We start from the raw sequence: 16,062 nt of genomic DNA, 5'->3' as shown, positions 1-16,062 counted from the left end.
GTTGTGGACAGTGGCTGCCTGATATGTCTAAGGAATTTAAATAAAATACTGTTCAGCCAACTTGAAGAATACAATTTACCACATCAGTTCTAAAAACTTAGGAGAATCAAATAAATCACAGTTCACATTTTTGAAATGCAAAAAAAAAAAGAAAAATTGAGGAAGATATTTTTCAATAATTTCAAACAAACATAAAAATAAATCCCTCTTTAAAAACTTTAAAAAAAAATGGTGCGTCTTTAGTGGGTCTGCCTATAAGTTTTGTCCACTAAAAGTCACACTGACATTGACACAGACGAATGCACAAGTGAAAACATGAAGGTAGCAAAGTGTGGCCCATCACAAGAGGGGTTGTGGTGTTTTGTGTACATGTGGGAACATCTTTCAGTATGAATGATTTATATTAAAAGAAAAAGTGAAAAGTGTTTCTGGAAGCACACCAACCTGCATCCCCCATGTGAACACAAGGGAGCATCTTCACGTGGCCAAATGGGTCTGATGGTGAACGCAGGGAGGAAAGAGCATGGCTGCTCACTTCCAAAGCCTTCTGTGATCTCCACCACTGCTCACACTGTGTGTTGGGACACATCAAAAAGGAGAATAATAAATAAATAACACAAAACACCATGTTTTATTAAGTTGGGTAAGGAATCAGTGGTGGGGAGTGTTGGAGAATCCTGACATTGGATGGCAGTTTGGGTTGTTGCAAAAAAGACTCGCCACCTGTCAAACCAGTTGTTGTTGTTGGTTTTTTTCCCTTTTCTTTTTACAAGGAAAACTGTTGTTTGCACAAAGCTACTGATCGCAAAATCATAAATCTGTGGTAAATTGTCTAAGATAATTCATCAAATGTTAAATAGACCAAGCTAATTGGGTTATATAATGTGTCTCTGTATGCAGACACGAAATACATGCAGAAATAACTTTATATTAATGAAGGAGAATCTCTCTGCTCTGCAGTTGCTCCATCTTATTTAGTACAACTAGTGCTAATACTCAGTTCCTAAAATTCATCTTAATATTATTATTTTTTTTTAAATTCTGAAAATGGTTTTAGTATTGAAAATTACCAGTCTTTGAAAGCAGTAGTTATATTTTAAAAAAAAGTTAAATATCAAATTCTCACTCTTAAACTTATAAGAAGATCTGATGTTGCCAGGTGACTGTTACAGTTTAGAAGCGTTGCAGCTGATTTAATTGGGGTTAAATCTTGAAAAATATCAGTCTCTCAGACAGATATTCTGAGTTCTGTGATTTAAAAGACATAAAAATTAAATTAACGTATCAAATTTAAATGTCAAAATGCTTATCTCCTTACATTCTTCTTCTCTTTGGATCAAGATTGTTTTGTTAAAGTAGGTTTTCATTTTTCATTTAAACAGTTTATCTAGGGTTGTGAAAAGAGAGATGATGCTGTGCACCAAGCTGGTATTTGTTATGTAACGAATCAGTTCACATACTAATCTTAGTTGGCCAGGCCCATGATTGGTTTTCACCTCCTATGTGACTCTGACAGAACTTCAGTTTTATTTCTAGAAATGTGACTTTAGTTATATTGTTGTTTACTGTGAGAGTTGCACTTCTTTCTTAACATGGCACAAACAGATGTTTGTTTCCAGAAGCCCATTTTTGGAGTGAATGCAGGATGTTTTTATAGCCTGGCTTGTTTTATACGTATTAATACTGTCAGCTTGATGCTGAAATTCCACTTGTCAGGCATTATCTTAGCATCGCAAATGCATTAGTGTGTGAGTGTGAGTGCACGCGTGTGCTTATGCCTGCCTGTGCTGCCAAACTTATTTGTGTTTCAGAGACTTTTCTGCACCTGTGAGCATGTGTATTTGTGTGTCATCTTGAGCGTGCCGTGAAGGTGTCATTGTGAAGCCTAGACCCTGTAAGCTGTCAGACAGTGAGAGATGCTGCACCTCTAAAGGGCATGCTTTCCAGGCCTTTCCTGTCTATTATAAGCCCTGGAACACTCATCAATGCTGTTGCACTGCACCCCCATGTCCCTCAAGCAGCCACACAGAGAAGCCACCTTTCTAACTAGGAGAGCCCTTGCCTCTAAACTTTGCACACCCTTGTCTTCCATTTTGACATGATAAACGTAAGCAACAGTAATGAGGCATCGGGTTGTCAAGCCATCCATTTTATTTTGCTCCAAACTAAGAAGAAGAATCCTTCCCTATCTCCATTTGGCAACACAAAGACCCTGTTCTCTCAAAGCTGCAGCTACCTTTTCTTTTGATCCGAAGTGACTAACTTAAACCACTGCCTAATCCTACGTAGGGGTACAGCTTTATAGATCTAGACTTTTTAATAGCACAGAAGTGATGACACCACTGAAACTGATGCTGCCACGACAGCTAAGATAGACTGCAGAGAGGCTAGCCAAAGATTGAGATGTGTCGCTATCTTGCCATCTGTAACAGTCACGCCTGGCGTCGTCGGAAACAGATCGCCTTGATACCAGCCACATCAAATCTCCAGTTTGCCAAGCAAATAGAATAAAACAATCTATCGATCTTGCCCCACCTCCCTGTGTATCAACACAATCCATCTGTGTTTATCAGCCTATCTGGCTTCCTATCTTTTGTTGTCTGCAGGCAGGCGTTCTATTCTTTTCTTCTCTTTTATGTTCTTCCTTCCTCCTCCCACATTTGTTTGGTGATCCATCAGCCTATTTACCTTATCATGCTGCCAAACCATCCATTTACGCTCCCATCTGTCTGTCAAACTATATCTTAGCCTCCATTTGTCTAACTATCTCTCTGTCTACTCATTCACCTGTCAATCAGGCAGCTTGTTTTGGCTGCTGCCGATTCCAGCTGATTGTTTGACTGATGCCATCTCTGACCTCATCTGCTCATCAGACAGTTGGATAATGTAATTAGATTCTTATCACTTCATCCTAAGTTTTCCACTGTACAGTGTCATTAAAGTTGTTTTCTGGTGATGTCTAGCTACAAAACTGAATACAGTTTCTGAGAGAAGCTATTGAATATTATTAGTAAAACAAAATGCTTTTGCATAAATAATGATACTTTCGGTTTTTGATTTAAATGTTTTATATATTGAAGTTTATAAAGTCATTTTCAGTGCAGACTGATATGTTTGATCTACATAGCTGCCTCCACAAAATCCAAATGGAAGCAGGTCACTGCTTTGGCTCAGTCCAGATCAGTTCAAGCCTCAGTGGAGCAAGCCGGGTACTGATGTCCATGCTGTCAGGGGTTCTGGCCTCCCACAGAGGCCTAATCAGTCTTACACGATCAGTGACTGACGCCCCAAGGCACCAGAGTGCCTTTGCCTGATGGATTACTTTCTCTCCTGGCTTCAGCCTGTGAAACCCAGGTCTCTGCCACAGGTCCCATCTGTGCTCTCCATGGCTCCTGCACGCCCTGTGGTCATGGTCTCAGGCTGCTGGTCAAGGCCAAAATCAAAAGCTTTAACGCAGTGTGCATATTTGACAATGCTAGTAGCCTCCATACATAAACTCTACTTCAGTAAATCGAATCTGTCGTTTAACAAATACATGGTAAATAATAAAAAGCAATTTATAATAGTTTATTTATTGAGTCATTCTAAGTTTAAAAAAAGTGAGAAGTGAGAAATAATCACTTTATCAAAGACTAAAATACAGATACTAGGATGTTAAGATACTGGGTTTCTGTTGGTTCACAGAGACAGTGAGAGACTTGAATAACAGATTATTTATTACAAACTAGAGTTAAAAGTTGTACAAAATGCTGCTGCATTTTGCTCTTGCACATCCTACTATTCCTGGAATTGTAAGCTGCACCTTAATCCAGTGTGAAGTCAAAGCAGGGAGATAATGTCAAAGTGTTAACCAAATTCAAACGATGGGCAAACAGGTGGGCCATTCTTAGCAGTTCCAGGGATTTACTCTGGAGGATATTGGTTATCTTTCATGGTTATACTTAGGTTGAAGCTTGCCTCCTGAAACTCGACTGCTGAGAGGACAATCATGAATGAGAGTTCTGCCTCAGGCACTGATCGATTGCAAAAGTGTTTTCATATAACTGTTCATTTGGACTGTGTGTGCTTCGGCTGCATCCCAGAATGCTGAGAGGTATTGTTCCGTGACTGAGAAATGAAGTCTAGCAGAGAAATTTTAAGAAAATTTTTGAACCAGGTGTGCCTAACAAGGAGTTGGTGCTACATGTAGTCTGTCAGGTTTGTTGTTTTCCATCAAAAAAAAAACCTAACAAACTTTCACTAAGCTTCAAGAGGACTGATGTATTTCTTTGAGTCTATCCCACACAGAACCTAAGTGGATGTGGTGCAGACACGTTTTAGGTCTTTCTGTTCTGTCCCTGGTGAGACATGTCAAAGAGTCACCACTGAGTAGGCAAAGTAGTAGTTTTCAACACTCTGAAAAAATAAGCATTTGTGTAGGAACATGCGCAGCAATTTTCTACTCTCCTGAAACATATTTAGTATCAAGCAGTCAGGAAGCATTATTCTCAGACTGAGCTCGTTTCACTTGGTGTGAAAGAGGCAGTGTGGGGTAGTAAGTCAGTAAGTGTACATTAAATACAGTGTGTATATAAAAAATTGACAGTGAAAAGGGCTGCATTTATGCACAGTGAGCCTGAGAAAAGGAGCACTCGGTGGAAGGTTGTGGTAATAAGAAGGAAAGAAATGCTAAGCATGGCTGGTGAAAAGCAGAAAATCTGAGAGACTGTCATTTCTGAGTGCAGGTGTCCCACACCCTCTAAGGACAAAGTCTAGAGGTGTGACTTTGCAAACCTCACAATTCTTTTACACTTACCCCAGTTTTTGTCTGTGAGGCTGACACCCCGTCTATTTTTAAGTCTGGTCTTAAAAATTGGCTTGGGTTTCCTGAGCTGTCCGTTAGTTATGTTGAACTGACCACATTCCCTCCCTCTGCTGCTGTCTTCACTTGCTCTACTCTCTATGTTTGTATTAGTAATTATTTCTACCATTAATTAATTATGTTTTTCTTTTTCTTTCTTCCAATAGAAACTCCACCTAGACTAATTCTTTCATTCTGTTTGTCTGTATCTCTTTCCTGTCCTCTCAAACCCCAGCCGGTCAAAGCAGATGGCCGCTCGTCCTGAGCCTGCTTCTGGTTCTGCTGGAGGTTTCTTCCTGTTAAAAAAAGAGTTTTTCTTTCTTTCCACTGTTTGCTTGCTCAGGATGGGAGACTGCAATGAAGTGAAGATTCAGTGCAATCTGATGATTTACCTAGATAACTTTTACTAAGTGGCTTTCATAATGTATGTGAATGTTTTTGTACTGTGCCCTGAGACCACTTTTATTGTGACATGGCGCTACATAACTAAACTGAATTGAATCGACTGGAAATATGATGATTGAAAAAAGTCTATACAAGTATATTTTTTTCTAGTCATCCATCTTAGAGTATATATTCTTCTGAATCTTGTAAGATGTGCATCCCATCCAGTAGTGTAACCAGATGTTTTTTTTCTGGGGGAGGTGTTCTCTGGCTCCCTCTGACTAGAAGTATTCCCTATTAGTCTGCAACTGGTGGTTCAGGCTCCGTATTTTTATAATCATCCTTACATAATGCAGGATGTCAAACGTGCAATACCAAAAACAAAGTTCAAATACTAATTTATTTTTAGGTTGACTAAACATTGCAGAATAATCTACAATATCACTTATTGGACACGTCACATAAAAAAAGAGTACAAATCAAGAGTATATCAAAATTTTCACCACCATTTAAAGGGCTTTTTGTGAATAAAATTGCTCTCGGTAATCAGTACCTAGTGTGATTTAGTCACCACTGAGTGACAAAAGAGAGTCAATGGTTAGAGCATTATCAATATGAGGAATCAGGGAGTTTTCAGAGGGAAAGCAAGCTAATAGCTAGTCACATCGGGACCTTTTTGAATTTTGAGTTTTAAAATGGCAGTAGTCCAGTTCGGAACAGGCTCTACACTGATTAGCCATTAGCTTGTCTCTGACATGTGAACACCTTGATTCTCTTAACCGATAATGCTCTAATTGCTGTCTACTGCAGGTAAGATACTGACTGCTAATAACTCCACTAACCCTCCCCTTTTTGCTTTTTTTTTTTTGTTTGTTTGTTTGTTTTTGTCTCTGCTGAGCTCTGACACCCAACACAACAAAGTAACATTTTTTTATGGTTTTTCAGAACCTTAATGTTCACACTTCCTTTAGTTTCATAAAAGCCGTCATCTTGTCTCATTTATCAGAGAATGTACTGACCTACTTTTCAGACCTGGTAAAAACCAGATGATTGTTTTCTTTTGTGCTGTCATTTCAACCTTAGAATTGAACTTACCCCTATGCTTGTTTTTTACCATGACTCTATAAGTGGAATCCAATAATGAGTTGTGTGAGGGTGCTGGGAGAAAAAATGTCTGTATTCACAGTCTGGGTCATTCACCACTATTGCCAAGCAAACACATCCAATGAGATAGAGTGGTGATAGAGGCATGAACAGATTAACCACATCCCCTGTGCTGTCAAAGCCAATCACGTGTGTTTTGACCATCGTGCTCTCTGCTAACCTCTCCTTGTTACCATTTATTTCAAAATACTGACATTTAGACTTATTTTGCCTCCAAATTCTGTATACAAACTGTCAACTGAGAATGTGAATTTGTAAACACACATCCTGAACCATAATACTGCATGATGCGGTGTCCATTTCAAGTTTAAATGTTTAACATGGTTTCTGTGCTCCATGAGTGTGTAGAAATCACAAGTGGCTAGCAGTTTGGTGTAAACATTGGAGGTAATGTCAGTAATACGAGGGATTAAAAAAAGAGAAGTAGGAGCGAGAAACACAGCAAGTGGGAGAATTTCTGTATCTTGCCTAAGCATGTTTATCCAAAACTGTCTTAGGCATTTCCTTCTGTCAGTCTGATCACCCTTGCCTGCTGTAACATGGTGGGTTTATTTATTTTTTTATTCTTTTTTAAGAAAGAAAAAAATCACAGATTGCAGCCCTCTCTCTTTAAGAGCCCATGACATTCTACCACCCACTCACTTAGGTTACACTTAGTTGAAAATCATCACTGGCTTCAGGTAAATCACTTTCTCTTTTAACTGAAAGCACATTTCCGTTTGCTCTTGTGTTTATCTTAAAAGGAGTATATGGAAGTCTGAAACCGGACGTATTCAATGAAATTTTTGATTTTGCTTTTAGTAATCCAAAGGGTGAAGTTTTTCTTTCAAATTCAAACTTCAGTTTTTGTACTAACAAATACTACTCCTTTAGATTTTAAATCTAAATTGTGGCTGTAAGATATTTAATTAGTAGACTGTGAGGAAGCTGCTTGGAGCAGCGTATGGCTGCTGTCGTTGGGACAAGATGTGAGGGGTCGATGTGTTTAAAGCTTTTAAATATGAACCATCTAGTTATTCATAGTGATGGCTATAAGAAGGACAGCTTAATAATTTGACACTATGGCCCCTGAAGAAGCTCAAGTCTCTTTATTTTCTTTGCTTTTTTTTCAAGAAAATTAAATCTACTAATACTACTTGATATACTGAAAAAAAGTTTCATCCTTAACTTTGGGCCCTTTCTATTTTTAGAGGAGCTGAGAGGTACTGATAATGATGCCATTTGGTGCTCAACAAAACTAATGAAGACAAGAAAAAGTACTAAGAATTTTGCCTTTTTAAATGCAGTGGCTTAAAAGGTAGACTATTTCTTTCCTTTTTTAGTGTTCCATTGGTCTGCATACATTTCAGCTCTTTGTCATAAATTTATTAGTAAGTTGTCCTCAACACATACTCAGAGCGCTAACACATTTCATAACTATCATTTCTGATCATAGTGTGATCTTTATCTAAAACTATGTCTTGAAAAGTGGGAAGTCAAAAGCATTCCTTCATGGAATGCTGGACTTTTATTTCGTTTTTTACCTCTGAACGAGGGGCTGCAGATGCCAACACTTAAGCTTTGCTGTTTTGCTCCCATAACTTTCAGTGGGGAGAAAAAGCAGTGCTCCCCCTGAATCCCATTTATACAACATATCTTGCTTCTGTGTGGGGAGGTCCATTACTCTGTAGCTTGAAGGCTGGTAAGGGGGAGGTGGGCGGAGGAGGGTGAGATGAAAAGGGGTGACAGAAGGTTGCAGCTGTTCCTGTTGCTGCAGTTGCCTTTTCTTTTCTTGTCTTTTTTCCTTTACAAACACAACATGTTGATGTGCAGTGAGCTGAGATTTAATCATCTTTATTATGTTTTAACTCCTCACAAAGTGAAGCGTGAAGCGACTCAGACGGAGAGAATTACACAAAGCCAGTGACACGTCGGAGTCGTCACTGCTCACTTGTTTAACACAAAGACAGTCAGAGTTGAGAAACTGTACAATAGCTGCAGCTCAGCTCTGCTTGCTTTCTGAAGCTGTTTAGTCTTGTAATTATGTGAACCTGACCTCGATCAATATGAACGCCATGCTCAGATGTTTGCCCAGAGTCTGATGCTACCCATACAATGTTTACCTAACATGGCATAATCCCTCCAAAGTCTTCCTGTTTATACTGACCAATGAGAGGTAATTCCTCAAAGCATCTCAAGCGTTTGATAGCTGAGTGGCTGGATTTCCTTCTCTGCAGATCACGGAACCCCATCATGATGTAATTCTGTGCAATTAGCCAAAGATCACAGGAACACAAAGACATAATGAGATTTAATCTCTTTTCAGTAATCTCGTGACATGTCTTCTAACATGAAATGACATTTCCCTGGAGTCCTTTGAAAGGTTGGATTACTGATTCACCTCAAAACCTCTGCTTTCACTTTTAAAGAATCGCAGTATTTTCTTCTCTTTGTGTTACTCTAACCTTTTTCACAGCCTCTTCCTTGTATTCAGGACCATCATGATACATGTGTGGATCTCCCTCCCTTAGAAACAGAGGAGTGAAAGTGTGTGATTATCTCAAAGCTAAGCACTGAGACATTTTACAGTAAAGTTGACTTAAGGAACGATTCATTACCTTGTGTGTGTGTACGTGAGAATGTCAGTGTTTCCACCCTCCCCTGAATTCCACGGTGCATTTAGCTACATTTTGTAAAATGGTGCCAGCCAGCACTTAATTAAGTGTCGGGATGCCAACATGTCCCTGCTGTAACATGGAATACCTGATCCTCTTTTGTCAATTTCTTCTCCTGTTCTTGCGCTCCTCTGTGTCACTTCTACTGTAACTCGAAAAGATGTCGCCTCTGGGAGATGCAGGTAAAAAAGCCATCAAAACCAATACGAGTAGAGAGAGTTGCAATCAGTGCACAAAAAAAGTCTTTTGTGTGGATCTGTCCTCCTTTTCCCCTGTCTCACTTTGTTTCCCACTGCACCGGTTTGTGCATGTGTATTTGAAGCTTTCAATTCAGTAGAGGCTAGTAGTAATGTTTCTTTCCCTGTAGAAATGGCTGCTGTTTGTTCAATTGTTGTGATAGATTGATGTGGGGTGAAAAAAGATGGGCTTGTGTGCACCTGAAGATAGGAACAGAAAAGTCTTTATGAGAACCTAAAAGCTCTTCCATTCAAGAATCCTCTGATGGGAGATGCATTTTGTTGGATATTTCGCTCCCTCTTAGCAAAGTCTACAGTGAGGCAGAGCTTCTGAAGGGTTTCAACAAGTGGTCACAATACTGCTCTATTGTTTTTAGTTTGCACAGCAGATAAAAGGCTGCCTCTTCAAATAAACAGGGTTAAAAACTGTTTGTCCATCTTCAGCGTAGGGCTTTACAACATATCAAAAATTTATCATCATCATCGCAATATCACAAAGGTCACCTTGGACTGCAATAAATCAAAAGCCATTACATTTCAGGTAACAAGCATTTATGTTCTAGATGTTAATAATATATTTGGTCAATCCAATGGACTATCCCTGCCCTCGATGCCCACAACTAGTTTAGACAGAAGAAAAAGTTATGAGTGAGTAAAATGGTGGTTTATCACATTGTGCAGCCCTAGTTTAATGGTTAGTTCTCATATGAGTTTTAATTAAAAAAGAAAAAAAAAACTTAATAATTCCAGTTTGTTTTTCATATTTTAGCTGTCCTCTAAAGTGCATGTATCTTTCTGTAGAGTCCCAGTTAATCATTCCCATCCTATTTACCGTATTAAATGTATTTCAAGCTGAACACAGTAAAGACAGAGGGTCCGTATTCTCTCAGCTGTTTATCATGCTCCTCTGAGAGGTTAAAGGCGACTTCTTGTCTAGAAATGAGGTCACAGCACTTGGGCTTTCAAATGATTGGCAGGGATGGATTGTGGATGATCTACTTTATTTTCCCTCCTTTTCTATTAAACTGTCCCAATTTTTCTCGTCCTTTTTGTGTACCATGGAAGCTTGTTTTGAAAAGAGGAAGGCTGTGTAGGTTGTGCTTACAGAATGAAGCACTGTGGATAGAAAAAAAAATAAAAAACTAGTGCATGGATAAGTAGTTATGATGTGTTTAGACAAACTGCCAGAACATGTTAGCATTTATGATTGCGTACAGTATATAAACGTGTGTTAGGCTACAAGAAGCAGAGAATAGAGAACCTTTCATTTTTCTTAAATCCTTAACTGTCTTCCTGTTGCTCCTTCTGTTCCTCCCCTCCCTCTCTTTTTCCCTCTCTCCTCCTGTGCACCATCTGCATGATGCTTTGTATTCAATCTGAAGAAGGGAGTGATTTCTGTTCACTGCTGTGAAAGTAGGGTTGTGTTGGTGCGCACATGTTTGTGTCTCCTAGCCATCGCTTTCACTCTCAGCTCATTACCTGACATGATGGATGGAATGAGTGCCATTAAACAACGTCCAGCACCGGACGCCTGGCACCCTGCAGCAGACACTGAGTAATAGGCACATTGGCAGCAGCACACTTAGAAATACCAGGAGTCCTGTGTGGGTGTGCCTGCAGTCGTCTTCGTGGTTTGGCTTCCTGGTTCCGTCCAGCCCCACCTGCCACCTGGCTGCTCAGCGAATGTCACGGCCATTTGTGGCCAGCCACGGTTGGATAACATAGAAAGAAATATTTGCATGGTTTTGTCATTAAACTGGCAACAGAGAAATCCCAAACTTTAATTGCTCATATTTTTTTTAACCACAAACGTAGCAGTGAAACATTTGTTGCCACTTAAAAAGGCCACTTTTAATTTTTACCTTTGAAGAAGCAAATTCTCATTTTCCCCCAGCTCCCGTGCACATTCCCTACTCTGCATCAGGGTTTTTCCACCCCAGCTACATCAGTTTTAATCAGTTGAGCAGTTCTGGCTCATTGCTCATGTTTTTCTAATGCGCTGCACAGAAAGCCAAAACAGTTTACCTGAACTCTGATTAGCACAATTTGTTGCTCTCGACAATGAAAGGATTCTGCCAGTCCACCAGGGAAAAGCTTTTGATATGAAAAAAAGCAACAGCTGATTTCAAACAACTGTGAAAATAACCAGTAAATAAAAAAAATATGTATTTATAAAAATCAGAATTTTGAAACGGCTTCAGCTAAACGCCAAAGTTTGTGTTTCACTTGCAGCAGTTTGTACCTCAAAGACTTGTGCTAACTTGGACTAATGGAAAAACCCTTCATGTACCACGTATGTGTTGTCCTAGTAATCCTTGCGCTGGTTGTTTGTGTGTTCCTTCATTTGCTTTGTCTACTGTGCATATGTTTCATCTGATGTGAGAATGGTTGAGGGGCTCTTAAGTGGAAGCCAGGATCAGGGGATGAATGGAGTTACTATGACACCAGACACAAGCACCTCCACTCCAGCAACTTCCTCTGTTTCTCCGTCCTCCCCTGCTGCTTCGCTCTCAATCAGCCTGGATTTTTCTCCGTGTTGTTTCCCCTCTCCCCTCTGTCGCCTTTCTTTTGCATCTTTTAGTTCTTCTGTACAGTCTTTCATATAGTTGAGCTCCTCTGCAAAATGGATCAATGTTACGTTTCCTTGTGCTTTCTCAGGCTCATGCCCCGTTTTCTGTTTTTCTTTTTATCCTGAACAGACAACCGCCGCGTACTCCTGGAAAGGTCCCGTTCACGCCACAATGCAAATTACCAGGGTCGATGATTACCCGCGCCTACCACAAGACGCTAGATAAGTGCCAAAGAGGCCGGCGACGACGAGACGGGGAAGACGCCTGAAGGAGGGACACCCCTCACTGTGGCACACACACACACTCAACACACACCACCAAGTATAAAACAAACAGAACTGAAGGCGGAGACACTTTACATATTTATTCTTTAAGTGTCATTGCTTTAAATGGCTGTCTTCTCGCTTTGATTTTAAAAAATAATGCTTTTGCTTCTTTAAAAACCTATTTTATTCCTTTTGTAATCAAAATACCACAAATCAAACGATAAACATAGATGTTCTCATGAAGGGCTTGAAAATACTGCATGCTTGTAACGGAGGAACACGGACAGCTGTCCTTTAAATGGAAGTTGTGTCAGTAAGTCTTAACCGAAGTGAGAACAGCTTGGTAATGTTTGTTTCCTGCCAGTGACAAAGACAAATTTCAATAATAATCATGTCTTTGCACTCTAACAAAGCCACAGGAGCATTACGGAGCAGGCGACTTGTGGATGTTAAACCACAGTTTTTATTTTTACTTTGATGTCTAACAACTAACAGATTTAGGTGCTGATCTTGAGGTCACTTTTGCTGTTAACATGCAGAGGCATAGATTTTTAATCATGTCTCACAGTTTGGAGGAACTTCCATGAACTTTCTAATCTTCCTTTAGATCACACAGGTTTTAGGTGTTAGGTGAGGGACACCTCGAGATATAAAAAGGTATTGCAACATTTTATGGCACTTTTAAAACTTGAAGGCTATAAAAAAAACTTTCCAGTAATTTTGAGTTTTAAAGAAAAAAAAAAGGATGTTTTGTAAGAACATTTTTGGTTGGTATAATTTAATTGTTGTAAATAGAACATTTGTTTTACTGTATACAAACTAACAGACTGCCAAGAATACTTTACATCATAGGACAGTCTGAATTGTTTTCATCCCTAAAGGAAAAGTTCTGTGGAAAGATTCTGAACAATGATCATCTTCCCTGTTATAAATAGCTCAATTTGGATTTACCATGTTGTGGATGACTGAGAATCTACACCAGCAGAGTTTAATGCTGACCAGATTGATGTGCTAACAGATAGTCCAAAACGGACTGCTGTCGTCTTAAAACTTACTCCAATTTCAAAAATCCCATAGTGCTTCATGTGAACACTATTTCAGAAACCTTTACATAGCAGTCAGCTTTTCAAGCGATCATTCGGCAGAAATATGCCGATGTACCTGTTGGGCATGCTACAGCTAGCTGCTGCTGCTGCTGCTATCTGTGCTTCCAGATAACAGCCTAATGCAACATTGACAGCAGCGTGAATGTTTATAAAGTATCTAACATCAGGTAAGAGGGAAATTGTCCCTAACCACTTCACAGAACTATCCACTTCAATGAACCAGAAATGTTACATTATAAATAAATGTACAACTCTATGGGGAGAGAATCATGTTTCTCAATAAACAGGAAACTAATGCCCGAATATACAAACGCTGGTGGGATCTGTAACACCAGAATAATACGTCTACCTGGAGAAACCACCTGACACTGAGATTTTGAACAACTCATTAAGAGTTGTCTCTGTGTATGAGCCCTCAGTTTCTGCACAGTTTAACACATCCTATTTATTCATGTATTCATGCTGAGAGTGTCTGTGTCCCCTCACTTCACTAAACTGTAAGCAGATGCTCCTAAAAACAACTATTAAATCCACAAGGAGACGGGGCATGACCAGAATTACAGTCTGAGCGCTACAGCAGACAGGATGAAGCTTGTCTTAGCAAGTGAGTCTCCCAACGCCATCCAATTCCCCAGCACTAATGACATAAGTGACCCTTTTACCATAACACAAGTTTCCTTACTAATACTTTAACTTTGCTTTGGGCTCTGTGTGTTTCTCTTTGGGACGAGTGTGCGTGTGTGCTTCATGCCAGCTCAGTAATCAGAACAGGAACCTGGGGAAAATAGGATTCAGTGTGCTTGACTCCTGGGCTGAATAGATGGAGGTTTTTCATTTAAGCAATCTGCCAGCGCTACTTGTGACGTGTCTGTTTCACCAAGCCCCCTCTCACAGCCTGCATGCTTCTAAAAAATGCAATTTTACACATCATCTCGGTTCAAGGTGCATCCACAATGCTCGGAGAAGTCTGCATGTTTAAGAAGACAATAACTCTCCTCTGAATATCAGGTTCCAGCAGTCACAGAGAGAAAACACTGAGAATGAGTTTTCTGGATAAGGGACTCGGCACAAAGACGGGAGTTTTAAGGATGTGTTGTACACAGCTGAGATAGAGATGTGTTGTCAAAGCAAGTGATTTCCTCTTTGTAATCGCTTCTTACCCTCGCCCTCTGTTTTTTTTTTTTTTTTGCAATGCCACAGTTGTACAATTTCAAGTGTTGAATAAGATCTGGTTTTTTGTTGTTGTTGATTTGTTTGTTTTTTAATTTATTAGTACTCCAGCAACACCGGGTGTTTCTCTCTTTTTCTGATTAGATTCTGTTTATAATTCGCAGTGATTTTATTTGAATAGTTTAACTCAAAAATTTGTCTATTATTTAAACAAAATGAGTCAACTTTTTTAAAGAATATTGTACAAACAGGCTAACTTAAAACTTTTTACTTTGGTCACTGTTGACAAATATTGAACAGTTAAAAGTAGGAAATTTGTTGTGAATATGACTGTTTTAGCTGATATCAGATTTGTTTAGGAATTAGATTAAAGTTGAAAATAAAAAAAAAAATCTCAAGTCATTATTATTGACTAAACTAGAAGTTAGTGTTAGCCATTGTAGAACTTTCAGATCATACTTCTTCCCTGCAGCACTGATTAAAGTTTATATTTTTGAACATATACTACAAAAAACTGAAGGCTCATAAAGACAAAAAAGAAAAAAGAAAACAAATACAAATCTCTGCCTGGTAACATGGAACCTCCAAGTACATTTAACTGTAAAAGAGACTTCTACAATGAAAACCTCATTGTCTCTGTAAGTGAATGTTGTATTTGTTCCCATTCCATCTTGTAGGAATTTTGTCATTGTGTATTTTTTATAGGAAGTAATAAAAAAAAAAACCTCCCAGGTCAACGAGCCTGAACTCATCCATCATAATCACATAAAAAGCCCATCATCGTTGTGCTTGTTACTAACAAACCTCAGCTGATGATGTGACTTTATGTGAGAGGAGGCAGGGGTGTGAAGCGTAAAGGTGCCATTTCTGTGGTGATTAGTGGTGAGTGCTTAAAGTAAATTAAAAGTTCCTCGTGTTACTTACACTCACTGACTGTGCACTTTACCTCGCATGATATTCTGCTCAGACAGAGAAAGATTTGTTCAAAATGCAAATGCAACACTGCCACTAATAGAGTAAATTATTTGCAAAGCCTGTTTTTTGGTAAACACTTACCAGCTGCCACATATCCAGTTCTTTCCTAGTTTGGTGGTGTTTACTATTGATTAATGGAATATCATTTATGGCTGAATCAACAAGCGATGCAAAAAGTTTTTGTTGACAAACCCTGTCTGACCAAAACGTGTGAGCTGCCATGTCCCTGCCTACCCTCTTTGTTGTTAAGTTTATTGTATTATGTTTTAATGTCTTAAGAATTTATATTTGTAACATTTTAAGTTTATTTGTATCCTTAGAAACATAGAAAAGACAAAATGGTTATGCAGACTGTCCTTCCATATATGTAATGGAGTATGGTACTAAATGATAACCACTTTGTTATATAAACTCATTTCTAAAAGATTTATCGCCTCATTGTCTTTTATATGCTGTGAAGTCTCCAAACGTAATTTTGTTCAACTATCAACCAGTAAACTAATATGATAAATGTAATTATTTACAAATCATCTGAGCTTTACATTTACATAACAGAGTAAATAACTAGATAAAAGCAACAGCCACAACTATTTTTTTTTTTTAAGTTGTTAGGTGATCTAACACAACATAAAATACATCCAGGGCAGGAAGATAAAAAGAGTAAAAACAATAGGATGAACAATTATTTACAGATATT

General features: G+C 38.9%; 1 protein-coding gene across 5 annotated transcripts in view; it reads left to right on the top strand.

Moving 5' to 3' along the window:
• The window catches only part of diaph2 (diaphanous-related formin 2), a 347,968-nt gene extending 332,177 nt beyond the window's left edge, over positions 1-15,791 (top strand). For all 5 annotated transcript variants that reach the window (XM_017408298.2, XM_017408297.2, XM_017408299.2 and 2 more), the window contains one exon: positions 11,978-15,791. In XM_017408298.2, coding sequence (XP_017263787.1) covers positions 11,978-12,042 — 65 coding nt within the window. In that variant the 3' untranslated portion in view covers positions 12,043-15,791. The remainder of the gene's footprint in view (positions 1-11,977) is intronic.
• Positions 15,792-16,062: the final 271 nt, after the last annotated feature.

This window comes from Kryptolebias marmoratus, linkage group LG9 (genome assembly GCF_001649575.2).
Source record: "Kryptolebias marmoratus isolate JLee-2015 linkage group LG9, ASM164957v2, whole genome shotgun sequence".
Taxonomy (NCBI): domain Eukaryota; kingdom Metazoa; phylum Chordata; class Actinopteri; order Cyprinodontiformes; family Rivulidae; genus Kryptolebias; species Kryptolebias marmoratus.
This window is presented reverse-complemented; position numbering and strand designations above follow the sequence as displayed.